At 41.0% G+C, this 27,281-nt stretch overlaps 1 protein-coding gene across 1 annotated transcript; it reads left to right on the top strand.

The window, feature by feature from the left end:
- The first annotated feature begins 257 nt into the window (after positions 1–257).
- cacna1fa (calcium channel, voltage-dependent, L type, alpha 1F subunit a) lies at positions 258–26,779 on the top strand. Its single transcript, XM_037773525.1, has 47 exons — positions 258–948; positions 1,775–1,964; positions 2,126–2,231; positions 4,366–4,505; positions 4,603–4,748; positions 4,833–4,985; positions 5,064–5,260; positions 6,080–6,183; positions 6,292–6,434; positions 6,527–6,595; positions 6,676–6,742; positions 6,838–6,864; positions 6,977–7,137; positions 7,245–7,470; positions 7,598–7,805; positions 7,937–8,057; positions 8,165–8,237; positions 8,385–8,448; positions 8,541–8,598; positions 8,698–8,794; positions 8,932–9,061; positions 9,167–9,226; positions 9,354–9,460; positions 9,733–9,820; positions 9,994–10,101; positions 10,573–10,625; positions 10,730–10,876; positions 11,836–12,037; positions 12,162–12,320; positions 12,410–12,520; positions 12,613–12,696; positions 14,196–14,216; positions 14,340–14,468; positions 14,582–14,647; positions 14,815–14,906; positions 15,215–15,374; positions 16,819–16,946; positions 17,039–17,135; positions 17,225–17,327; positions 17,435–17,536; positions 17,690–17,814; positions 19,408–19,775; positions 20,156–20,341; positions 21,066–21,415; positions 23,013–23,122; positions 23,218–23,550; positions 25,263–26,779. Exons 1-47 carry the CDS (start codon positions 930–932, stop codon positions 25,467–25,469), a joined length of 6,195 nt encoding a protein of 2,064 aa, XP_037629453.1. The 5' UTR covers positions 258–929; the 3' UTR covers positions 25,470–26,779.
- Positions 26,780–27,281: the final 502 nt, after the last annotated feature.

The raw sequence follows: 27,281 nt of genomic DNA, 5'->3' as shown, positions 1-27,281 counted from the left end.
AAATATTACTTGCACCTGAAAAAAGGGAGAAAAAAACATGACTTGCACCTGAAAAAGGAAAAAAAAAAAAAACATTACTTGCCCCTGAAAAAAACATGACCTGCACCCGGAAAAAAAGGAAAAAAAACATTACTTGCACCTAAAAAAGGAAAAACAAAAACACGACTTGCACCTAGAAAAAATGGAGAAAAACATGACTTACACCTGGAAAAAAAGGGGGGGGGGGGGGGGACACATTACTTGCAACTGAAAAAAAGGAAGAAAACAAAAACATCAGTTGCACCTGGGCTCAATCCCATTGTCTCTGTATTTGCTATGAATGAGCGCCTCCTGTCGCCTCTCAGCTGGTACTGCACCCACCGGCTGCTTCTCTCCAAGGTCCTGAAATATTCTCTAACTTGCAGTAGTGAAGCATCCTAATTTTTCTATCCTGACAATACTTCTTAATATTCCTCTATTCAGTTTAACTATACCTTCTCAACACAGCCCCACAGCGAGCCTCAGAGTCTGTGCTGAGTGAGTTTACCTCCACCTTCCTCTGGACAGATTTCCACTGTCATCCTTATAAACGGCTCAGCTGGTTTAATCCTGTCGGCTGACCACCGCGGATACAGGGACGCGTTAGTTTTAATACTCCCTCACCGGAATGTGCCTGCGTGGATAAACGCAACTGCAGATTTTTTTATTTACATGCGTAAGGAAATTTGCAGAAATCGTCTTTAATTGGATTTGCAGGTTAAAGTGAGGATGGCCTGCAGCCGCTCAGCTGCGTGAGGATGTGAGATGACAGGCGGCAGATGGTTTAACTCCTAGAAAGTTCTCTCTCTTTGGGCTTGAATTCATATCTGTGATCCAATACGCGTCGCAGATCCCCCTGAGGAGTTGATGGTGGCTTTTCTGAAGTGATTTGGTGGTGTTAAACTGCGGACATGGACGGGGCAAAGAAAGGTAGGAAGTCCTCACAATGTCTCTGAGGTTTTGTTTGCACAAAGTAGAGAAGAATATGCACATTACACCTTCAAAGTTATGCAAAAAAATGCACATAATACATCCAGATATTGGCCAGTGAAGGTGACAATATTGGTCAAACATAGTTTATCTTGATAGTAAATCATGTTTGCGGCAATTAAAATCTAAACTTACTGTACACATTTAACAATAATTAGACAACAGGCAGATATTGAATGTGATATTCAATATTTCCACAATAAGCAACTCTGTTTTAGCTCTTTTTTCTGTCTCCTCCTCTGTAGTTTTTACTACTGGGTGAGATAATAAATGTACCTGCAGGCTTAGGGCCTTGTCCACAGGTGATCATGGGCCTGCTACTGTAGGGGATAGTGCTGGGCTAAGTGCCATGCTGCTCCTAATAAAGAAGTAGGTCACATCTGGTCCTCTATAATATGATGACAGAATACCTGTCTGTTGCTAAAGCCATGCGTCAAATCCTTCCCTGATTGTGTTGGATAATAAACTGATGATGACGATGATGATGATGATGATGATGATTACAAGGTGTGAATGTTGTACACAAACAACAACTGATTGATTGAATGACAGTAAAGGTATCCACCGATAGACCCACTATCTATAAGCAAAATACTGTTTATGTCTATTACCCCAGATGTATTAAACATTTATTTGCTCAGAATAAAATAATTCACATTACATACATTTTTTATTGGTCATGTAATAATTTACTTTCTGATATTTCATATTCAGGATGCTTAAAAACACAGTTTAATACTAATTTTTTTGTTTGTTTTTTTGACAGATGCCCCCCCTGGGGGGGAGGCAGGAAAGTCCGACACCCTGGGGTCGACTGGCTCATCCAGAAAAAGAGGAGGGGGGGCCAAGAAGGCGATTCAGGCGAACAAGTCGGCCCTCAGGGCCCCCCGAGCCCTCTGCTGCCTTACCCTCAGCAACCCCATCCGCATGGCAGCCCTGGCCCTGGTAGAGTGGAAATATCCTTCTCTGAGTCGGTGTATGTTTATGCAGACGGTCCTGCATATGATGCAAATGTATACTGTGTTCTTAAGAATATGTTTGGGTGTAGGTGGGTTTAAGTTTTATCATGCTGTCGTGTATATTTTCTGCCTGTTGTGCCCTTAACTTCCCTCCTCAAGCCCTTTGATATCTTCATTCTACTTGCCATTTTTGCCAACTGCGTGGCCATGGGCGTCACCAAGCCGTACCCTGATGATGACTCCAACGCTACCAACCACCAACTGGTGAGTTTCCAGTGGAGAGATTTACAGTAGCTTAACCTAACTTATTTTTTTAACTTATTTTGAAAGTTCATGGTCCGCTGAGCTCCGTATTAAGAAAGATAAGGAACGAAGGCTCAAACATCAGTTTCTCTCATGATTAATGAGATGAGATTAATGGCCTGATTTAATCAACACAGTATTACATAGAAGGTGAAAAAAAACAACTTCTTATTAACACAACTGGAAAAATCTTTATTTCACCAATACATTCTGGCACAGGTGTTTTAAAAACCAGCCTGTATACCCTACAAGAAGGCTGTATCTCTGTCAATTATCTAGTGAGAACTAGCCACATACTGCACTGTATATGGCCAGCTTCTAAAGGGTGCTGCACCGCTAACACATACATTTCAAAATAAAGGTACACAACAACATGTAACAAACAAAACTCATCAGTCACAGAATACCACATACCTTCCTATATAAAAAGGAAAGAAATGAACTGAAACAATAAAGTCTTGTAGGTATTTCCAGTCTTAATCTAATAGTGCATTCCATTAGGGATGCACTGATCCAACTTTTTCAGTCCTGATACCGATGGCGATATCTGGGCTTTGGGTATGGGCTGATACAGAGTACCAATCCAATATCAGTCTTTAATTAATAAGCTGTATGCCTCACTGTGTGGAAATGGCTGGGATCATACTATGCTATAGTGATGCATAGACAAACAGATAGATCAAACAGTGACAGGACGTGTGTTTCAAGACAGATCTCCGAGGGCCCGACATGGAGAATATCACATGAAGTATAAACTTCAAACAGATGCTGGAGCTCTTTGATCATACACAGCTTTCTCCATCCGACCGCTGAAGCAGTGCTCCTTAGAAACTGAAAGTATAAAAAGTTTAGGACAGCAACGTGATCCCTTTTAAGGGGATTGAATGGAGCTGTCAAGGTGGACTGTGCATGTCAATGTGAAATATGCCTGAGCTTCTTTTACACCGTTCTTATGTTCCTGTATCCGAGGCTTGACTCTCATTAAGAACATCCCGTGTGGAGATGATTTTCTTTCTCACGTCCTCTGAGTCATTTGAGGACACTGATAGATGCATACATGATTCGTGACAAGTGTACGAAAAATATATATTTTTTTATGAAGATAGGTATTTTGAAGACGTTAGCAACAATTAGTGAGAAGGTAATAGTGTTCTGTTGGATGGTAATGTTGTTAGTGGGGGCGACCTGTTAAGGTGACCCCTGCCAGGGATCATGACTGACTTAAATACCAACCATCTGCCTCTCCTCTCTCTCCTCTCTTTCTCTCTCTCTTTCTGATCATTTTTTCCCCCATAAATTACAAATTATACAGCGGCCAGACTGAAAATGAATCTGTTATTCTTTGGCATATTAGAAATATGAGCCAATGTGACCAACAAATGGCTTTAAATATTTGCAAAAAGTCACATTGTTGTCATTGCATTGTTGGAAACAATCCTCTCCAAACCTTGTTTGCAGGGGGTAAATATATTTGAATATGATTTAAGGTAATTTTATTAAAAAGGGGTAGCAGGGACACACATACTTGCAGCAGGATAGATGTTAGTAGATCCCTTTATTGGATTGCACAAAGGAGGTAAGCTGACAGTTTAACCTACACTTGCCTACAGTGACTTACCTTTAAATCACCAATTTTTGCACCATGTTTTGGTGAATGGTTCAGCTTTTTGTGAATTCCAGTTATCTTGCGTTAAACCACATTATGCCTGGATTATTGTGTCAGAAGCCCAGTGACAGTGGTAGCAGTGATTAGAAGCATTAAGCTGAAGGTTACAGAAAAGGGATCCGGTGACAGGCTTTAAGCGTGTTTAAGGCAGTGGGTTAAGAGGTTAGGAAGCCACTGCAGTCAGCCTTTAATGATAACACACGTGGTTTACAGACAGACGCACGAAAACGTCAATGTTAAACGTTAATGCCATTTATTGCTGTATGTGACGGAGACAAATCTGTTTTTAAATGTCTTGATTTTACTGTGACAATAACTTGACATTTTCTTCAGTTATATTTATTCCTTTCAGACGCACTCACTGACTTACAAAAAAGGTCATTCCAATTTTGCCAAACATCTGTACGCTGCCTTTTCTTTTGTTCCCAGGAACAAGTGGAGTACGTCTTCCTCGTCATCTTCACAATCGAGACCTTCACTAAAATCCTTGCCTACGGCTTAGTCATGCACCCCAGCGCCTACATACGCAGCGGATGGAACTTGCTCGATTTCGTTATCGTCATTGTCGGGTATTTTGGTGCTTCATGCGGTCACGATTTGCAAATGTCCCATCACTAATAAGAAGTAAAGTTCTAACAGCTGTTATGGGTGTGTGTGTGTGTGCAGGTTGTTGAGTGTGATAGCAGAGCTCATGACGGATCATAAGCCAGGAGAGGCCCATCATGCTGCAGGGAAACCTGGAGGCCTGGATGTCAAAGCTCTCAGGGCATTCAGGGTGTTACGACCTCTTCGGCTCGTATCTGGCGTGCCAAGTGAGTTTATTATTTATAGAAGTTTGTCTGAATGTGTATTTGCATGTGCAAGCGCCATTGAAAAGTGTATGTTTGCTTCGTCAGGTCTACAAATTGTGTTGAACTCCATCATGAAGGCCATGGTCCCCCTTCTGCACATCGGTATGCTGGTCATGTTCGTCATCATCATCTACGCCATCATCGGCTTGGAGCTTTTCATCGGCAGGATGCACAAGACGTGCTACTCCAGCAGCACAGGTCTGTGCTCCCGAAACTAAAAACTGATTTTATACACATTTCATGGATGTGTGGGCTCAATGCTGTTCTCCGCTCCAGGTCTCATGGTGGAGGATGATCCGTCGCCCTGTGCGTTTGCCGGGAGCGGGCGCTTCTGCATCGGGAACGGGACCGACTGCAGGGGCAAGTGGGAGGGCCCCAACGGCGGCATCACAAACTTCGACAACGTTTTCTTTGCCATGCTGACAGTTTTCCAGTGCATCACTATGGAGGGTTGGACAGATGTTCTCTACTGGGTACGCAGACTTACTCCCCGGTCCTCCACTGTTTTACATGTGTTTGTTGTAGGGCTGTCAATCGATTAAAATATTGAATCGCGATTAATCGTATGATTGTCCATAGTTAATCGCAAATTATTCGCAAATTTTTTTATCTGTTCAAATTTTACCTTAAAGGGAGATTAGTGTTTAATACTCTTATCGACATGGGAGTGGGCAAATATGCTGCTTTATGCAGATATATGTATATATTTATTATTGGAAATCAATCAGCAACACAAAACAATAACAAATATTGCCCAGAAACCCTCACAGGTACTGCATTTAGCATAAAAAATATGCTCAAATCATTCGATGACAAACTCAAGCCCAACAGGCGGTGTGTCAGTGTGCTGACTTGACTATGACTTGCCCCAAACTGCATGTAATTATCATAAAGTGGGCATGTCTGTAAAGGGGACACTCATGGGTACCCATAGAACCCATTTACATTCACATATCTTGAGGTCAGAGGTCAAGGGACACCTTTGAAAATGGCCATGCCAGTTTTTCCTCGTCAAATTCAGAGTAACTTTGGAGTATTATTTAGCCTCCTTCACAACTAGTATGACAATGGATTCCTTAGGTTTTTTTAGTTTCATATGATACCAGTATCTTCACTTCAGCTTTAAAACTGAGCCCGCTACAACCTACAAATTGCAAGCCGCGTTAATGCATTAAAGAAATTAGTGGCGTTAAAACGAATTTGCATTAACGCGTTATTATCACGTGAACTTTGACAGCCCTAGTTTGTTGCAATTGAAAATACTTACTTTGTGTCTCTGCCTCTCTGCACAGATGAACGATGCCATCGGCTTCGAGATTCCATGGGTGTACTTTGTCTCTCTGGTCATCTTTGGCTCCTTTTTCATCATCAATCTCGTATTGGGTGTGTTGAGCGGGTAGGTTGCTGCAGCATTTAGTTCTCTGTGCATTTATTGTGTATTATGAGAAAATTACATTTGTCCTCAATGTTTTCCTGAGTTTGTTGAGTTTGTTTCTGTGCACAGAGAGTTCTCCAAGGAAAGAGAAAAGGCGGTGGCGCGTGGCGAGCTGCAGAAGGCGCAGGAGAGCAAGCAGATGGAGGAAGACATGATAGGCTACATGGACTGGCTCATAGAGGCAGAGGATGTGGACGAAGAAGGAAACAAACGTTAGTTTTCAACGCATATTCATGTGGAAAAACCAAGACATGTACACGTAGCTGTATATTTATACATAATCTGCCTCTGTTTGTCTTCAAAGGTGCTGCAATAGCAAAGAAGAAGATGATGAAGAAGTTTGGATGGTACAAACACAATGAGGACGGTGGAGGTATGTCAGCTGTCACTGTCTGTTATTGTGTTTATTTTACATGATTGTCTCTAACAGCCAATACTTTTCTACGTGTTCAGCGGAGTCAGACTCGGATGATGATATAGCGTACCTCGATGATGACAACGGCTTCTGTGCTTCTCTCATGTAAGGCAAAATAATAATAACAACATTGTTTTGATTCATCACTGGCATGCAGGCATTAATGAAGTCATGATTTGCACATTTTCTTGTTTCCTCAGGGCAAAGATGATGGCGAACAGCTTCTGGTAAGATGGGAAAACGAAAAGGGCTCATTCCAAAGCCCTCCTTAGGAATTTTATTAGTTGTTAAACCCTCGTCAAAATGCACTCAAAATACAATTTTGTCTCTTTATTTTAGTGACCAGTTGTGCCAGCTGAATCACACATTCAGGAAGAACTGCCGCGTGGCCGCCAAGACCACCAACTTCTACTGGTTGGTGCTCCTGCTGGTGTTTCTCAACACAGTGGCCAGCGCCTCCGAGCATTACGGACAGCCCAAGTGGCTCACAGAAATGCAAGGTAACAATCCGTTCCTCCTTTTATTTGAACCTTTGCTGAGCTGTACTTCAACTTTACACTACAAAACATGACTCCCATGTCTTCTTCTTCTCTGTTTTATCCCTCAGAGCGAGCAAACAAGATCCTGCTGCTGCTGTTCACTCTGGAGATGCTGATGAAGATGTACGCCTTCGGCCTGCAGATCTATTTCATGGCGCTGTTCAACCGTTTCGATTGCTTCGTGGTGTGCGGCGGCATCCTCGAGACGCTGCTCGTGGAGATGGAGTTCATCCCGCCCATCGGCATCTCTGTGCTGCGCTGCATCCGACTGCTCAGGATATTCAAGATGACTCGGTAATTGGTGCCAGTTTAGTAGTGGTGAAACATCTGGAGCTTTTCAGTCGGCTGCATGAGGAAGCAACCAGAGATATCTTCATTTCCTGATGTGTATCTCTGCTCTCTTTGATTTTGTCATTTCCAGGCACTGGGCTGCTCTGTCCGACCTGGTCAACTCGCTGCTCAACTCCATGAAAGCCATCTGCTCCCTTCTGCTCTTGCTCTTCCTCTTTCTCATCATCTTCGCCTTGCTGGGCATGCAGTTGTTCGGAGGCAAATTCAACTTTGACGAGACTCAGATGAAGAGAAGCACTTTTGACTCCTTCCCTCAGGCTCTGCTCACTTGTTTCCAGGTGATTTACACCTTCTTTCTTCTCTATATCTCACAATGCTGCCACCTTCTCTAGTCAGCTATTTTATGTATTGTGGTGTTAATTACAGGTCTGTCACTCAGTCTGTCTACTGTGTCTGTCTTTCTTTGCAGATCCTCACAGGAGAGGACTGGAACGCTGTGATGTACGACGGCATTATGGCCTACGGAGGGCCGATCTTCCCCAACATGGTGGTGTGCATTTACTTCGTCATCCTGTTCGTCTGCGGTAACTGTATCCTTCCCCGGTGTTTGTGCAATTACTGTCTGACTCCTATTGAAGTCTGAGCATTAAACGATTGCTCTTTAATTCCAAATGAGACCCCTTAACTTTATGATCAGACATCCTGCTCAATGTCTTCTTGGCTATCGCTGTGGACAACTTGGCGGGAGGCGGCGGAAAGACCAAAGTCGAGTAAGTTTGACATAAGATCAGACGGGCAGAGCAGTGGTATCGGACACATTTATAACTTCCTGCTGCACTCACACCGATCAGTTTATTAAGCACATGCAAAAGTATTATTTTCAAACAGCTTTAATTGCAGTTTGTTTGGTTTCGCAGAGAGAAAAAGGAAGAGGAAGAAGAGTGGGATGAGGATGAAGAGAAAGAGGATGAAGATGCAGGGGTAGAGAATCTTTTTTTTTCGTTTTACCTTTTCCTGCATCATATTGTTAAAAAGTGAAATGCCAAACAGCTGATCTTTTGTCTTGTTTGCAGAACGATGAGGATGACTGGCAGGAAAACGAGGAGCTGAGGGCCATCGAGGGACTGGAGGGTGAGTCTGACAGACAGAGCGCCCTGCAGCACAAACATGCTGATTAAAGACATAAACTGTCATTTATACCTTTCTTGTTTGCTCTTTATTTCATCGTAGGAGTTGCTCCATTAAAGCCTGAGTTCTCAGGACCCAAAGAGAAGATCGTCCCAATCCCTGATGGAAGCTCCTTCTTCGTTCTTGGAAAGAAAAACTGGTAATCCGACATCATATATGTGCCAAAATAACCTGATTCTATTATACTTCTATAACAATAAGTTGTGTTCTATGCTTTAATTCCAAGATATTGCTTAAATAATCCACTTTTATCTGTAATTTCCTTCCCATTCTCAGTTTGCGAGTCGCCTGCCACAACCTCATCCATCACCCCTACTTCACCAACTTCATTCTCATCTTCATCATCCTCAGCAGTATTTCGCTGGCTGCTGAGGATCCAATCAAATCCCACTCATTCAGGAACATAGTAAGAGTGAACACATCGGAGCTTCATACAGACAGATCATCTCCATCTGTTCACTATTCACAATATACAAGAGTCAATACTGATGCTAGTTTCTCTCATCCTCAGGTGCTCGGTTATGCCGATTATGTCTTCACTTCAGTTTTCACAGTGGAGATCGTACTAAAGGTAACGGTTGCAGTGGCTGAAATTGACAAAATTGCTACGTGATAAAATGAGGTGCATCAAAAACACATGAGAATGGTAAAATCTACAACCTTTAACTTTGTTTCTCCACTCCATCGCTCATGTCTAGATGACAGTATACGGAGCTTTTCTGCACACCGGTTCCTTCTGTCGAAACGCTTTCAACCTTCTTGACCTGCTGGTTGTCAGCGTGTCGCTCGCGTCTTTCTTTTTACAGTGAGTAGATACCCGACTGACACAAACTGTTGTATTCTGACAGAAAAATCAATAGGAGTCACTGTTTTGTTGCTGTAATGTGTGGAAGCAGTGATGTCTCTTTAAAGTGTCGAGGTTTGAGGGCAACACTCAGAAAGACTTTCCTTTTCCCAGTATAGTTTTGTACTTTATACTCTCTATTTCTCAGCCTAATCTGCTCCATTTTACATCCTTTATTAGCTCAATGTTCTTCTCTTTTCTTGACTCTAAATATTTTGCATTGATGCTCTCAGTTCAAGTGCGATCTCTGTGGTCAAGATTCTCAGAGTGCTGCGAGTGCTCAGGCCTCTTCGAGCCATCAACAGAGCCAAGGGACTAAAGGTAAACAGCTCTCTTTTATTCATCTTTCTTTTTTGTTATATTCAAATGACATATTACGTGTTTATTGCAGGGTTATTGTATTACATTGTGGTGTATACTTGCTATCTATTTAGTGTATATCAAGTAAAGTGTGTTGCTATTCAAAGCCAACACGTGTCCTTTGTTGTTGACAGAATGTGGTGCAGTGTGTGTTCGTGGCGATCCGCACCATCGGCAACATCTTAATCGTCACGACACTCCTTCAGTTCATGTTCGCCTGTATCGGAGTGCAGCTCTTCAAGGTACATGTTGTTGTTGATGCTGATGGCCTTTTGATTTCTACACTCAGTGGCCACTTTATTAGGTACACCTGTACAGTCTAATGCACACTGTTTTTGTTGACTTTGTCATAGAGGAGCTAATTAAATGATATGTTTTAGCATCAAGGTCATAGTTAGTGTTTGTTGTTGTACTGGGCTGTATTATAATTAGTGTTTCTAATATTCATATGTATGTAAATGTGGAGGACAAAAAATTACAAACACCATTACAATGACCTCAATAATAAACGTATAATTTAATTTACACATTTCCAACAATGTCACCAAAAACCAAACATTATAAACTTTGTAAAGATAGTCATAGCAGAGCTGGTGTATTTGACTGCATTAGATTGTCCTAATTAGTGTATTTTTCTCTAACTTACTAATTTAAAAGGGAAGTGGCCGGTGAGTGTTTTTCATGGTTTAACTTTCCTTTGTTTAATGTCACAGGGCCGATTCTACAGCTGCACAGATGAAGCCAAACACACTCCTGTGGAGTGCAAGTCAGTTTCCCTTTCTTCATTTCTCTCCACAACATACAGCACATACAGACAGTCTCTTAATGTGCCGTCACTGTCATTAAACGTGCGCATGTGTTTGATTTTAGGGGAACGTTTGTGGTCTATAAAGACGGCGATATGAACCACCCCATGGTGAGAGAGAGGATTTGGGAAAACAGTGATTTCAACTTTGACAACGTGCTGATGGGCATGCTGGCTTTGTTCACTGTGTCCACATTTGAAGGCTGGCCACAGTGAGTAGCAATTTTACATTGTTTCTAATCTAATTGTATATTAATTGTCAACAAATCCCAAGAAAAGAAAAAAACAAGTGTGTTGATCAGTCTCTCAATACTTTCTGACTTTCCTCGTCTGCCATTCTTACTGAAGATGTAAATCTTTAAAAACTGGTCACGAATGTGTAGTTTATTTTTTTAAAGGTCCAGTAATTCCTTATAGGAGCTGGGCACTGTATGATTTACAAAACACCACTAAAACAGGAGTGAATAGTGCATTTGATGGGGACTATTCTCTGCTGCGGATTAATACATGCTCGCTGGGCTAGTGATCATGTATGTGGGGTTGATTCAAAATAAACTACAGTGCCCATGTTAATCATATTGAGGGAACATGCCAGCGCAACAGGGAGGCTCATTGGTGTGTTTTTAATTGTTTTAGGACAATGTTGAAGCCCCATACAGTGGTTCTGAAACTTTTTTCAATACTGCACCCCCTCTGAAATATATTTTCAGCCAAGTTCCCTCCTAACCAGCGCAAAACATTTTTGGTAGAAAGAAATATGTGTTTACAGCAGATAACAGTTGCATTGAAAATAGGAATAAAAAAAAGTGGTTTATTGAACTTTTTTTATTATAGTATAATTATTTTAAGGAATTATGCAACACTGATATTTTTTTAATTAACATTTTTCAAAAAATGTCACATACCACCTGCAGTACTCCAAAGTGCCCCTAGGGGCACTAGAAATCCCATTTGAGAAGCACTGCTCTATGACACAAATGAATTTAAGATATGTCAGGTTTTGGTTACATACTTGTTTTCAAGTCATTTAATTTTGTCTTTTAATGGGATTTGTTGACAATAAGAAAAAACAGAATATCACTATCCTTATCCTTTACACTTTCTACTATTTAAATTAATGTTTGGCTATGAAATGTGTCCTCATTGTGGTGTTTTTCATTTTTTTTTAAAGGCTCCTTTATAAGTCTGTGGATGCCAACGCCATCAACCGAGGTCCCATTTACAACTACCGAGTGGAAATCTCCATCTTTTTCATCATCTACATTATCATCATCGCCTTCTTCATGATGAACATATTCGTGGGTTTTGTCATCATCACATTTCGAGAGCAAGGAGAGGCCGAATTCAAAAACTGCGAACTCAACAAAAATCAAGTCAGTTATTTTCCCAAACTTCAGAAACAATTTAAATTAAATATGTATTTATGTGTGATACATTTGTTTAAATTGTCAAAGTGAATAATGTTTGTGTTCTCTTCTTCTTTTTCCACCTGTGCAGCGCCAGTGTGTGTACTACGCTCTGAAAGCTCAGCCTATCAAGATTTACATCCCTAAAAACCCGTCGCAGCTCAAATTCTGGAAAATTGTCAACTCCAGCCAGTTTGAATACATCATGTTTGTGCTGATTCTGGGAAACACACTCACTCTGGCTATCCAGGTATCATTACACACAACTCTTTCATGAAAATACAGAAACTCGTTTCAGTGTTGTGATGTGACGCTTTGTGTTGTTGTCTTCTCTTGCAGCATTACGAACAGTCTAAAAATTTCACCTCCATCATGGACATCCTCAACATGATCTTCACTGTGGTTTTCACTATAGAGATGATCATCAAGTTACTGGCTCTGCGGGCTCACGTGAGGCTTCTCTCTCTTACCTTTGGAAACAACATTCGACTGTCAACACTGACTGTTCCTGACTCTCACTTTGCTTCTGTTTTCCTTTGCAGCACTATTTCATCGATCCGTGGAATTCATTTGACGCTCTGATTGTCGTGGGGAGCGTGTTGGATATCGCAGTCTCTGAGCTTAGCGTAAGTTTGTTCCCTTAGCTGGCTGTTTATTGTACAGACGCATTTCAAAACCTCATGTACAGTATGTCACAGTGTTTCCTCTACTGCTCTATTTCTCTACTGCTGTGAGAACCTTATCAATCTGAGAATTACATTTCTTTTCATATAAAGTCAAACAAATCTTACAAAATTCCAGTATCATTGGTCCATACTGAATTAGAGGCTCCAACGGCACCCTTTTCTTTTTTGTCTCTACAAAAGTTATGAGTTTGACACAGAATAAATCTTCCAAAGCCCGTAACTCAATTTTAAAAGTTTACTGTGATAAATTAAAAGTTACATGATCCATCCGTTACCTTCTCATCTCGTCTCAGTCAAAAAAAACAACAACAACCTCCAGTTAACTCTAACGGAGCGTTATTGGCTCAATAGAAGTTAACGATCATCTCAAAAACTGAAACAAAACTACAACATTAGCAACAACAATTATTCAATACTCAAATTTCCAGAACACATAATAATATTACCTAATAGCAGAGGTGTGGACTTGAATCACATGACTCGGAGTCGAATCAGACTCAAGTCACAAATTTGATGACTTAGACTTAACATGACAAAATCTAAAAAGACTTGCAATTCGACTTGGACTTGTGATTCCTGACTTCAGTTGGACTTGAGCCTTTTGACTTGAAAATACTTGATACCTTCCTCCAAACCCAAAGATTAAAATGTATGTTAATTAAAAAGTGTGCCACAGATAAATTCATTTCCTGAATCAACTAACGTTAACACTATTCGTTTTGACACTTAATTCCGCATCCACAGCATCCAATCAAGTTGCAGGAGAGAAGCATGAAGAACTAATGTTATGTTCCTGAGCGGCAGTTGAGAAAAACATTATACCAAAGATAATTTTGTTTGCGTACAAAAACAATGTGGTGGTCAACAAAAAATGTATTGCAATATGCAAAACGTGCAAGTTGAAAATTATAGACGGAGACACAAATGATATTACATTTGGTGAGGAGCTCATTATGACTTGTTTAGGACTTGAAACTCAAAGTTTAGGAATTGGGACTTTCCTCTCACGACTAGAGACTTGACTTTATCTTGAATGACTTGGTCCCACCTCTGCCTCATAGTAAACACTCTGAAAAAGAAGCCTTTGTGTGCCATATAAAGCAGTTAACCTGATACTGGGATTAAAACTAGAAGAGAATCCAGTTGCCAGAATGAGAATGAGTTTCACTATTACTGCCATTAAGGACACTGAGGCCATGTCTTCTGCAATTTTATACGCTGATTCCAGTAGTTTTAGAAAAAATGTATAGTATATATTTCTTCACCAGAACTGTATTCCTAGCAGTTTGGAGACAACTTTAAATCAATATTACAAGAAATATAATTGAACAGTTCACTGAATAGACACACTTTTTAATCTCTTATGCTTTTTAATCTCTTTCCTCTCACCATCACCTCACCATCTCTGCCTCGTGTTGATCGCTGAAACATGGATCCAGGGAGGAGGGGGCCATGGTGAGGTAAGAGCTCAACACCACCACTGCAACTCTAAGTGTGTCTTGGGTTTTGGATTTATACTTCAAGGTACTACATGTTCGAGCACTGCAGCTGTTTTTGTCTCAACACATTTTGTTTGGTTCTAGGGTAAAGGAGAGAGTGGAAAAGTGTCCATCACGTTCTTCCGTTTGTTCCGAGTCTTGAGGTTGGTGAAGCTGCTCAGCAAAGGAGAGGGCATTCGAACGCTCCTCTGGACTTTTGTCAAGTCGCTCCAGGTCAGCGAATAACTCACATAATAACACAAAGGATTGACTACAGTATGTTGTCATGACTCTTACTGTATAAACTCCTTTTGTTGATATCGTGCCTTTGACTTTATTTTACTCAGGCCCTGCCTTATGTCGGTCTGCTCATCGCCATGATCTTTTTCATCTACGCTGTGATCGGCATGCAGGTGAGTTACACTAAAGTAAACTAAAATTAATCAATTAATTAATGATACACAAGACTGTATAACCCATACATAACAGTCTGCCTCCCTTCACTAAGTTTTTATCAGTCATATTGACCCTATGGCAGCAGCTGTTTGTTTCTTACCAAGTACACTTTTTTCCCTTTCAGTCATTTGGGAAAGTGGCCGTCGATGACAACACACATATCAACAGAAACTGCAACTTCCAGACCTTCTTCATGGCTGTTCTGGTGCTCTTCAGGTGGGCCATATTAGCCAGAAAGAGACAGATGTTTAAGAGAGTTTAACATCTGTTTTTATAACAGCTCAAATATTACTTGCATACATTTGCTGCCACATGTAGAATCTGTAGGCAACAGCACAAGATTGTGGTACCTTTGGTATCTGTCTTCAGACCGGAAACCAATGGTTATGGTTATGGTTATGCCTCAACACAACTTTTCAAAACACAAATAATTCTATTCTCCGCCTTTGAAACAAGATTTAAAAGATCTTAGTGTGTAAGTAAAGGTCAAATGACAACGCTGCCCTGTCTCTGTGTCCTTGTAGGTGTGCCACCGGAGAGCAGTGGCAGGAGATTATGTTGGCAGCTCTGCCCGGTAGACGCTGCGACCCAGAATCCGACACTGAGCCCGGTGAAGAGTTCACCTGCGGTAGCAACTTGTCCTACATCTACTTCATCAGCTTCTTCATGCTCTGTGCTTACCTGGTGAGCGAAGCCGAGGAGGATTAAGGATCTGTTTTTTTTAATCACTCGGCTCTCAGATCATTCGTAGTGAAACACTTTCCCTCCTTTTGATATGATGTAATGCAGCCTCCTGACTCCAAATAAATGTAGGTATAATTAATTCAGACTTGTGTTTTACAGGCTGTCGGGTCAAGTGGGATCAAAGTCAGATGAGAGTAGAGAGGATAGTATTACAGCAACAGAGCAGCAGCAGTTTTAACAAGCTAACCCTGTCTTCTCCAATTCCCAGCTCCTCAGAGGACTCACACATCCACGGATTCTGTTAATCCAGACAGCAGAGCCAAAAATCCTGATTTAAAAGCGTGCAAATATTTTGGTAACATTTCCATGACCTCAGTGCTATTTTAAGACGTTGAACAGGTTGATGAAGGTGACTTTAAACCTGGAGAATGTGCGAGAGCAGAACAAGGTCTAATCTGAAGTCTAGCAAATGAAAGCGGAAGCTCATAGTCTTTTTAGCTGTTGCAGATCTGTAGTGAAAATGGATTACAGATTACCTGCTTAAAATCATCATCAATGCCATCTAATAATAGAGTGTAATTCCATATGGTGCTGAGGACCTTAAATTCACTTAAAGTATAACCCAGCTCCACCAATTTCCCACATATATTTAAAAAGTTAATTTACACGGAGGCTGCAATATTATGATTTCCTTATTTTGAAAAGCCCAATTCCAACCTTCCTCCCCCTGCCTACAACTAGACATTACACATATGTCCGTTTGAGATTAACCTTCACCTCCTCCTTGGTTTGACCTTTTTCTCAGTCTCAACTCCTTCCTTGTTTCTTTGAAGACAGATTTACAACCACAACGTCCAGGCTCATGTTCGGCTCCGTCGTTTCATGTGTGTCTTGCATTCCTTCATTGTTTTTTTGTCTTGTGGACAGCTGACATCCATCAGTCTGTGTGTGGTCTTTGACCTTTATCAGAGACCAAACAGGACCCTCCTTGGCTGCTAAAATAGACCCAGACCCCTTTGTCCTGCTGGGTTTTGCGAAATTTACAGAGCTGCATGGGTTGACACACGTTCTTCTCGTTATGAAAGATCACTCTGAGAATCACATCCATTTAGAGGCAAACAACTACACACTTCTGAAAAATGTTGTCTTGTGTATTTCCAACAAGAGTAATGTATCCTGACTACTTTTAGTCACTTATATTAATTTGCCTTAAAGCACATTGAGTGCATGAATTTCAGTTGATACTGTATTTTAATCATAGATGTTTTTAAGGGTATATTATAGTCATCAACCATGACTAACCATTATTATATGTAGTTTGAACGGATCTTTGTGTGTCAACTTTGTCAACCAGAATTCATACTTTTTAATGATTGAATCAGTTATCCAATCTTGTTTTATAAGTGACATGTTGGTAACAAGTGTTTGTTATGTTTCTATCAAGATTATCAACTTGTTCATCGCCGTCATCATGGACAACTTTGAATACCTGACGAGAGACTGGACCGTGCTCGGCACTCACCACCTGGACGAGTTTAAGAGAGTTTGGTCTGACTACGATCCGGAGGCCACGTAAGGCTCATTTCTCTTCTGTTTGTCCCCTCTCACTGTTCCCAGAATATTCTCATGTGTCAGTTAAATGTCTGTTTCTCTGCCTTTTGCAGTGGCCGTATAAAACACATCGACGTCGTCACAATGCTGCGGAGGATTCAACCACCTCTCGGTTTTGGAAAACTGTGTCCTCATCGAGTTGCTTGCAAGGTATGTCGACACAAATTTCAGCACTGCACACTTGATGCGAGGAGCGTGAACAGAGAGACAGATCTCACTCTGTCCTCTTGTCCTCTCAGAGACTGGTTGCTATGAATGTCCCACTGCATGCTGATGGGACAGTCACCTTCAGTGCTACTCTGTTTGCTCTGGTGCGAACCTCACTCAAGATCAAGACTGAAGGTTTGATCTAATGCATGTATACAGACAGAAACGTACGCATTGTACTGTCTACCTACCTCGCTCAGTGCTGTTTCCCTTAAAGGATGTGTTGCCGCTGTCCCCCTCAGGCCCCATCGACAAGCAGAATGAAGAGCTGAAGGTGATCATTAAGAAGCTCTGGAAGCGCACCAAGCCCAAGCTCATTGATGAAGTCATTCCTCCCCCTAGAGGTACAACAAGAACTCACGCAGCTGCCAGCCATGATGAAAACATTGTGATAGCAGAAATCACTACAAATACTAACTTCAACTTTCAATTTTCAAAAATATACTGTATGCCTTCCACATTTTCATCACTAACTTCTTTTTTGGTTCCTTTCGCAGGTGATGAGGTGACTTGTGGGAAGTTTTACGCCAGCTTCTTGATTCAGGACTATTTCAAAAAGTTCCGTAAGAGAAAGGAGAGGGAGAGGAAATCCAAAAGGAAGGACAGGGCAGCTTCTCTGCAGGTGCTTTTCACTTTAAAGACGAACTCCAGACATATAACAGTACTCCGCTTTTAATACTAACTTGTTTTAGGGTTTTTTTTCACCAAAATAGTTCAGTTACCTTAAAAATCTACTCCAAAAATACTAATTCTATGAAATATACAAATATTTTTATTTCAAAAGTTAAACTACTTCACACAAGATATTTCCTGCTTCCTATCCACTCTCAGTGTATATGAGCACTGGAGGTTTCAAGTTTCCACATCACATATGTGTATGTTGCATACTGGACCACGATTGGCTTCCAAACTAGTTGTGATGTTGCAAAATCGGGATCGTATGTACACATCTTAAAGGAACAGTGTGAAACATTTCGGGGGATCTATTAGCAGAAATGGAATATAATATTCATAACTATGTTTTCATTAGTGTATAATCACCTGAAACTGAGAGTTGTTGTGTTTTTGTTTGCTTAGAATGAGCCCTTCATATCTACATAGGGAGCAGGTCCTCTTCAAGGAGTCCACCATGTTGCTCCGCCATGTTTCTACAGTAGCCCAGAGCAGACAAACCCAACACTGGCTCTAGAGAGAGGCTCTTTCACGTTTTTGAGTTACCTGAAAGCCACCGTAGTTCTCCGTCACGCTTGTGAGAGTGCAAAACCGTGGTACCGACAGCCGACATCTGACTGCTGTCGCTCCAAAAGTTCAATTCAATTCAATTTATTTTTATATAGCGTCAAATCATAAGTCATAAATCATCTAGAGACCCAACAAGAGATCCTTCATGAGCATGCATTCACAGTGGCAAGAGAAAACTGCCCTTTAACAGGCAGAACCAGGCTCTGGGTGGGTAGCCATCTGCCTCAACGGTTGGGTGGAGGGAGGGAGAGAGAGAGAGAGAGAGAGAGAGAGGGAGAGAGAGATGAACACCAGCTATACAGTAAGTACTAATACAAATAGGACTAATAACAATAATCAATAGCAGTGGATATAATAGAGGGATCAGTAATATATCAGTATATATCAGTAATAATAGCAGTAACAATAATAGAAATATGACTACTACTACTAACAAAAAGGCTGATAATAATGATAGTAGTAGTTGGTGTCAAGCAGGGCCGCGGGTACAGATGCAACCACGATCACGGTATAACCCTGATCCATGGTTACCTGCGAGACGAGAAAGCATAAAGAAATCAAAGTAGTGTTATTATGGTAAGGATGGACTCTGAGCGAGGCGAACGGCGTTACCACATTTTGCATTCGGCGGCTCTCGTTACCGCAGTTTTCGAAAGGGAGGAGTGAGTTGGTTGCAATCTGCAACCACACAACTAGATGCTGCCAAATCCTACACACTGTACCTTTTAATCTCAGATTTAACGTAAGCACAGAGAAACGTTCCTCCTTCAGCAGATGTTTGCGAAAACAGCCTTTCAATGTCAAACATCATTCTGCTTAGTGAAGATCAAACATCCAAATGAAGTAAAAATAAGAAAAAACATTTCTGAGTGGAGCGGGACTTTGTTGTTGCTTTATGGATATTTGTTAGACATGTATTATTAACACTCGGGGTGCATACTGTATCTTATTGTCTATATTTGTATGTTCTTAGCTAGGGCTGAGGACGCTGCAGGACCTGGCTCCAGAGATGCGTCTGGCGATGGCCTGCGACCTGGAAGAAGAGGAGGGCGTGGATGGAGAGATGGCCGGGGATGAGATATTCGACAGCGAGCCAGGAACCTCGGTGAATAACACGCCTCGCAGCACGCCGCTGCCGACTCTAGACAAGCTGGTAGAGCAGATAAACGTGCTCATGGAGCCTGAGCCTGAGCCCAAGACAGCCATCGATGACGTGGTCACGGAGCAGGTGATGGGCCTGCAGGAGCACGAGAGACCAGGATCAGAGCTGGCAGGATTCAGTGTTGTAACAGAGCAGCCTGTGAGATCTAATCCCATGCTCATCAGGTGTGTTTCTCTCATTGTTTATGACGCTGTGTTTATTGCATTATATGTAAATTCATACATTGGGACTGTATTCTTTTTGCAGAAAGTCATAATGAGTTGTTTCCTCTCCTGTTCAGGGTGGACCACATCGACTTGTCTCCTCCTCCTGTTCCTGCTCCTGCTCCTGCTCCTGCTCCTGCTCCTGCTCCTGCTCCTGCTTCTCCTCCTGCTCCTGCTCCTGCTCCTGCTCCTGCTCCTGCTCCTGCTTCTCCTCCTGCTCCTGCTCCTGCTCCTGCTCCTGCTCCTGCTCCTGCTCCTGAACCTGCTCCTGAACCTGCTCCTGCTCCTGCTCCTGCTCCTGCTCCTGCTCCTGAACCTGCTCCTGCTCCTGCTCCTGCCCCTGCCCCTGCCCCTGCCCCTGCCCCTGCCCCTGCCCCTGCTCCTGCTCCTGCCCCTGCTCCTGCTCCTGCTCCTGCTCCTGCTCCTCCCCCAGAGATACCACAGGGTGTAGTTGAAGAACCAATTGAGGTGGCAACAACTACAGTAGAAGAGCAGGTCTATTACAGTGAAGTGGAAGCTGCAATTCTGGCATCAGTAGACAGGTAAGAGAGTGAGGAGAGAGATACAGCATAATGTAATAAATTAATAAATAAAGGAATAGTTAGAGCACAATTATTCACTTGCTTGCCTAGAGCAGTTAAATTAGCTTGTGGTTTTTACATTGTTTTAATGCTCTTATGCTAAGTTAACCAGCTTCATACTTAAAGGAACAGTGTGTAAAATTTTGGTGGATCTATTAGCAGAAATTAAATATAATATTCATAACTATGTTTTCGTTAGTGTATAATCACCTGAAACTAAGAATTGTTGTGTTTTTGTTAGCTTAGAATGAGCCCTTCATATCTACATAGGGAGCGGGTCCTCTTCATGGAGTCCGCTATGTTTCTACAGTTGCCCAGAACGGACAGACCAAACACTGGCTCTAGAGAGGTAACGTGAGCTGCAGAGTGCAAAACCGTGATACCACCTGCCACCGTCTGACTGTTATTAGGCTATGGATGCCCTCTGAGTGAGGCGAATGGCGTTACCACGGTTTTGCACTCAGCGGCTCATGTTAGTGAGCGGAGGGGTACTCAGTTGGTTGCAATCTGCAACCACACCACTAGGTGTCGCCAAATACGACACACTGTCCCTTTAATGGACAAACAGAGTGGTATCCATCTCCCCACGTAACTCTTGAAATAAAAAGAAATAAGCATATTTCCCAGAATGTCAAACTGTTCATTTGAAAATATTACATAATGCTAAAACTCTTGGATCTTATAGGTACGTGTATCCAGAAGCTGTCTCTCCTACACCACCTGAGAACGACTACAATGGACAGAGCATTGGGGAGATACCCTATGACACTCCTGATGCCAATGGCTTTGATACCAGCAGTTATAACGACACCAACATCAATGGAGGGAGCCCCATTCCCTATGCCACAAATGGATATAGTGAGAACGGATATGCAGGCGACAACGGCAGTATCATTAGCGTCAACGGTAATGGAAGTACAATAAACGGGAATGGAAACGGCAGCACTTTCAGTGGTTACACTGGGAACGGCTACAATGGAAATGGGAATGGCGAACAGTATGTCAGGAGACGACTACTTCCTTTCATACCACAAGGTGAAACTCACACATTTCCTTTTTCCTTCTTTATTAGGGGGCAATGTTGGTAATTTAATTCAATACATTGTATACATACTGTATGTACAGTGTGAAATATATAGTGGTTTAACTAACATGGAGTTAGAGCTGCAACATAAAATTAATCTGCAACTATTTTGATAATCAATTAATTGTTTAAGTAATTTGTCAAGCCAAAATACCAAATGTTTTGTGGTTCCAAGTTCTCAAATATGAGAATTTTTTTATGTTTCTTGTCTTACATTATAGTAAATTTAATATCTTTGGCTTTTGGACTGCTGTTCAAACAAAACAGGACTCTTTATTTTGGTTGTCACCTTTGGCTCTAGGAAATTGTGTCACAGTTTTATGTTGTTTTATTGTCCAAACAATGAAACGATAATGAAAATAATCATTATTTGCAGCCTTACATGCCATTATCTGATCTGGGTGCATATAGTTATACAGCATGTATTACAGTGCTTCTCCAATAATGGCTAATAGTTTATTCTATCTAAAGTGTTTTTTAATTAAAGCTACTTCGAGGAACTTTCCTTTTTGTGTTGATTTTGACGGTCCCTGTGGACAAAAGAGGTAGTGTTTACGAGCAATCAATCAATCAATCAATCAATACTTTTATTACCATGTCAACCCACAGTTGATTGGAATTTGTCTCGGTGCAGTGCTCATTAAAAACAGACAAAAACACACACATATTAAAAAAAAACAGAGTACATAGAAGACAACCACATACATTAATACAATCATTCAAACCAATAAGATCCTAAAATGCTAAAATACTGTGAAGAGCCTTACGCTTTTGCAACTTCCCCTAAAGTGTCTAGTGCAAAGCATTCCTAAAGTGCGTGTTGGCTGGAGCTTAATTTCCACCAGAGTCCCTTCAGAAAACCTTTCATTTTACTGCAGCAGTCTGATAGTCTGCCCCGTGCAGTCCCGGTTCTGGTTCTCCCATGCCTCCCTTTCCTTCAGTGAATCCTGTAATACGGCTTGGGCCTATAGAGAATAACTAAATAGAAATAGCCAATATTCTCACTGATGGTCTCGTTTGCTTATGTTGGTCGTATAGACGCATCAGTATTAAATTGAGACTGTTTCAAAGCCAGTTAAAAGTTCCTTGTAGTAGCTTTAACTAAAAACATCCGTCTACTACTATATAAATCAAAAGGAAGTTCACTAAGAAACAACAGGTTATTTTGCTGTGGAATAATCACAGATGATACATGCATGGGACTGTAGTCACAGACTCTCACCACTAATGCTTAAGCCTGGTAAAGCGAGCAGCTGCCCTGGAGCCACAGCTTTTCATAGTGTTAGTTTGTGGTAGTTTAATTCATGGCAATATCAACTAAAATGATGAGGGCCATTAAGAGCAACTCAACACCCTACTTTAGCTTGAACACACCCCTTCACATGATATTCATATGGTGCAAACAGGTGTTCAATAGGGCCAGCTCATTTGTGCCCTAAGGCCCCCTACTGGGCTAATCCGGCCATGCTGACACTAAACCCCCTCCACGCAGGATTATAATCGTGCATCCTGGACAGTTTCCTAACACTTCCCTGCTTATTGTTTCAGGTCGAAAGCCATCCTTTAACTTACAGTGTCTGAGGCCACAGTCCAGTGACAGCCTCCCCATCCCAGGGAACTACCGTGGGAGCACATCCCCATCCAGATCCCGTCTACAGGTAAAGCAACGGCACACACACTTTCTCAAAATGTTAGTGTTCATACACTGAGTGAATCTCATCTGGTTTCTCCTGCTCTCGCTCTCTTGTGTAAGACTCAGCAGAACCTGGACTCCCGACCCAGCAGCGCGTCCTCGATGTCATCCGCCTCCTGGGTGAACTCGAGAGCAGCTGGCACCACTCCTCTTCCAGGAATAATCGCCCCCTCGGGACGCAGGGGCAAACTCATCTACTCCCCTATGATCCTGGTGGACGAGGCCACCGGCAACAGCCAGCCGCTGTGGAGCGACGGCTCCGCCAGCCTCCCTGCAGGGAGCAGGGCACCTGGCTGGTACCCCGGTCAGACGAGGACCTTCAGCAGCATGAGGATGCCACCGGTCAACCAGGGCTTCATGGAAAAAGGCAGCGCAGAGAGTCTGGTCGAGTCGGTGAGTAATAATGCAGTAGGGGATTTTTGTGAATAAGAAACCTTTAGCAACCAGTATGTATAACTATAAACATATACTGTACACTTTATTTTAATTACTTTTAGCCCTCTGGCAGTTTGATTTAGTGTTTTTGTTTTTTTTTACTAAAACCAATATTTTCCACCTCATTTTATCAGCTCTATTAAAGGATATGTTCACAATATTTCAAGTCTATCTTAAAACAATAGTCAATAGACAAAATATTGCACTAAAAAGACTGAAACTTTGGAAGATACTCACTTGATTTGACTAACTCAGACTGCTGAAACCTCATATTAACTACGAATAATCAATATTTAATCGCGATTAATCGCCTGATTGTCCATAGTTAATTGCGATTAATCACAAATTAATCACACATTTTTCATCTGTTCAAAATGTGCCTTAAAGGGAGATTTGTCATGTATTTAATACTCTTATTAACATGGGAGTGGGCAAATAGTCTTTCTTTATGCAAATGTCTGTATATATTTATTTTTGGAAATCAATCAACAACACAAAACAATGACAAATATTATCCAGAAACCCTCACAGGTACTGCATTTAGCATAAAAAATAGGCTCAAATCATAACATGATAAACTGCAGCCCAACAGGCAACAACAGCTGTCAGTGTGTCAGTGTGCTGACTTGACTATGACTTGCTCCAAACTGCATGTGATTATCATAAAGTGGGCATCTCTGTAAAGGGGAGACTTGTTGTGGATACCCATAGAACACATTTTCATTCACATACTGTATCTTGAGGTCAGAGGTCAAGGGACCTCTTTGAAAATGGTCATGCCAGTTTGAAGCGTTATTTACCCTCCTTCTCAACAAGCTAGCATGACATCCTTAAGTTTTCTAGTTTCATATGATGTCAGTATCTTCATTCTAGCTTTAAAACTGAGCCCGTTTCAACATAAAAATCGCAAATTACGTGAATGCGTTAAAGAAATTAGTGCCGTTAAAAGGAATTTGCGTCAACGCATTAATATCACGTTAACTTTGACAGCCATACTTTGGAATATACCTTTGCACAGAACAACTGACTGTGGATTTTGTCCCCTTATCACCTTCATTGCAAGCACGTTAGGAAGGCATCTTTTAATGGCCAGTATGAACAGGAGGAATTATTAGAGCAAGCAAAACCTGTATCAGTTTCCATTAGGGCACCTGACTATTGTTTTAAGACAGACTTAAAACAATTGTGAACCTATCCTTTAATACAACATGATATGCATGTTCTGATATATACTGTGAATACTATACATGTTAATAGAAAGAAAAAATATTCCACTATCAGCCAAACATCAGCAATAAAAAAAGACGATATTGATTTTTAATGTTGATACAATTTGAAGCTTATATATCGGTGCACCACTGAGACAAATTCTTACTAAAGTAATGTTTAATACTTTCTCATTCTCCTAAGTGTTCTGTAAATCCAAGTCCATTTGCAGTTACTGCACTCTTTACATTATGATAAAAGAAATAAAGTTGCTATATTTTGCATTTCAATTTGGCTAAGTGATTCTCTCAGCTGATAAAATCCTCTGGGCATTGGACACAATGATAATCAGATAAACATGCATGTTTATGTTTGCGTGCTACTGAGAATGAGTGGCTAAAATCATAATCCCTGCCTTACATCATTGTTCCTCTGCTTTTTTCCCTCTTTCTTGCTAATGTCAGATCCTGATCTCGGAGGGTCTCGGCGTCTACGCCAGGGACCCCAAGTTTGTGAGCTTTGCCAAGCGGGAGATCGCCGAAGCCTGTCACATGAGTCTGGACGACATGGAGAGCGCGGCCGCCGACCTCATAGCTCGAGGAGCCAGTCAGTCAATTTCTCGCTTTGAGGAGGAACTGGCCGACGAAATGAACTGCGTGATTTCTTACTGAGATCAGCAAAACTGAAATAACTGTGTGAGAAAGTGAGGTATGAAGTTTTATAAGGGGAAAAAAGTGTGTTTTATATCTGCTCCGGAGAAAAAGTGGACTGGAGAGTGTAAGAATGAAGGGACAATTTTGTCTACTAATGTTGTGTTGGTATGATATACTTTTATTTGTAAATGCCAAAACACACACACTGATTTTAAGATATCACATGTCAGTATGTTGCAGGACTCAACAACTATTCCTCTGAACACTTTGACTGTTTTGCAGAAGAGCCTGCTGAATGGGACAGAAAACTGTGGCTCTTAGCATTATTATGACTTATTATGACAGACGACCTTTTTTTTTTGCATTGTATTCTCATTTTGTACTGTACTTGAATTGTTGTCACTTTATACACTTGTATAAACTGTAAAAAAAATAAATAGAGATTATTAAACTATTAGATCAATAAAACATTTATACTTTGTTACACATACAGTATAATTGATATACGAGTGCCCAACAGCATTCGCTTTTTTAGAGAAATATTTAAATACACTGAATATTGAATATCCTCCAAATATGCAATCTGAAAACTCATAGACTGTAAATAAAGCACTATGTTTTCTCATTATTTGTGTTAGTTATTATTCTTGTGCAGTAATAACATACCATTCCAAACAGGAAGTTGAAAGCTACTTTTTTTTTTTTTCACATCAGAGCTATAATGGAGGTTGAAACCAGCAGCAAAAATACAAAAGAGTGAATTATATAATCAGCCATTAATGGACCGGCAGATGGACAACATCTGGGTTTCACTCCCCCTTTTAGATACAAAAGAATCATGCAAAACATTAGCCCATATGTGTCTGTTGTTCACTGCTAAATTAAACACTGTATATTCATCCTTTATCTCTGTACTGTTTGCAAAAATGTAAAAATATGTACTCTCCCTGAACTTATGTGCAGAATGAGGTTTGCCTACAAGAAAGGAAAATATATTCCTCTAAAAATACAATCAGCTGACATTTGATGGTGTGGAGCTGCCTGTTAATGACCAGCAGCGGTTCACAAACCTTCACCGACCTTTTTATTCCCCTTTACATCCCTCCTTCTGTCTACTAAAGCGTGAACAGTCTCCATGCGCTCCTCTCTGCATTAGAAGCCTCGGGGCGAGCTACCCCTTAGAATAAAGCAGCGCTGTGATTGGGCAGACGGCTCGGCTCGTCTTTTTTTCTTGAGCACCATGGATTTTTTTTTTTTTTTTTTGTAATGCTTTCTTTATTGAACACATTCTCATTAACAGAGGTACAAACAGATACATAGACAATTGAAAAAAAACAAGACAAAAAGAAGACAAAACAAAAATAATTACATATACATTTCATAATGCCAGAGTTTATGTTATATAAATTACATCATATTATATTCATTTAATAACTTAACAGTCTTAATGGCTTTTTTGTTTTTAGCATTGGCTATTATGGTGCTATATTCTTTGAATTCATTAATAAAATGCAGGAAAGTTGGCATCTGTTTTATGAATATGAAATTTCCTCAAAATAATAAATAATTGTATAATATGCAGCATGTTATTTACAATCTTATCTTGACTAAAGTGTAGCATTAAATCAAACATTATTTCAACATTCATCTTAAAGCAGCAGTGGGTAGAAATGGAGAAAATATGATTAAAAACCTTATTTTTATAAAACGGTTACTTTATTCTGACAGTAGTGCATGAGACAGGTAATCTGAAAAAAAACATGTGCCTCTGTGTCCTCCGGTGTCCTCCGGTGCTCCAAATGGCATCTGCAAGATTTCACAGACCGGAGG

The sequence above is a fragment of the Sebastes umbrosus genome, chromosome 6, assembly GCF_015220745.1.
Source record: "Sebastes umbrosus isolate fSebUmb1 chromosome 6, fSebUmb1.pri, whole genome shotgun sequence".
NCBI lineage: Eukaryota > Metazoa > Chordata > Actinopteri > Perciformes > Sebastidae > Sebastes > Sebastes umbrosus.
This window is presented reverse-complemented; position numbering and strand designations above follow the sequence as displayed.

Bases quoted from the DNA above. Each gene is read 5' to 3' on its own strand.
- cacna1fa (XM_037773525.1), top strand. The intron at 8,238-8,384 runs GTAAGTTTGACA...TTGGTTTCGCAG, and splicing joins GGCGGAAAGACCAAAGTCGA to AGAGAAAAAGGAAGAGGAAG. The intron at 12,697-14,195 runs GTAAGTTTGTTC...ACATGGATCCAG, and splicing joins TCGCAGTCTCTGAGCTTAGC to GGAGGAGGGGGCCATGGTGA.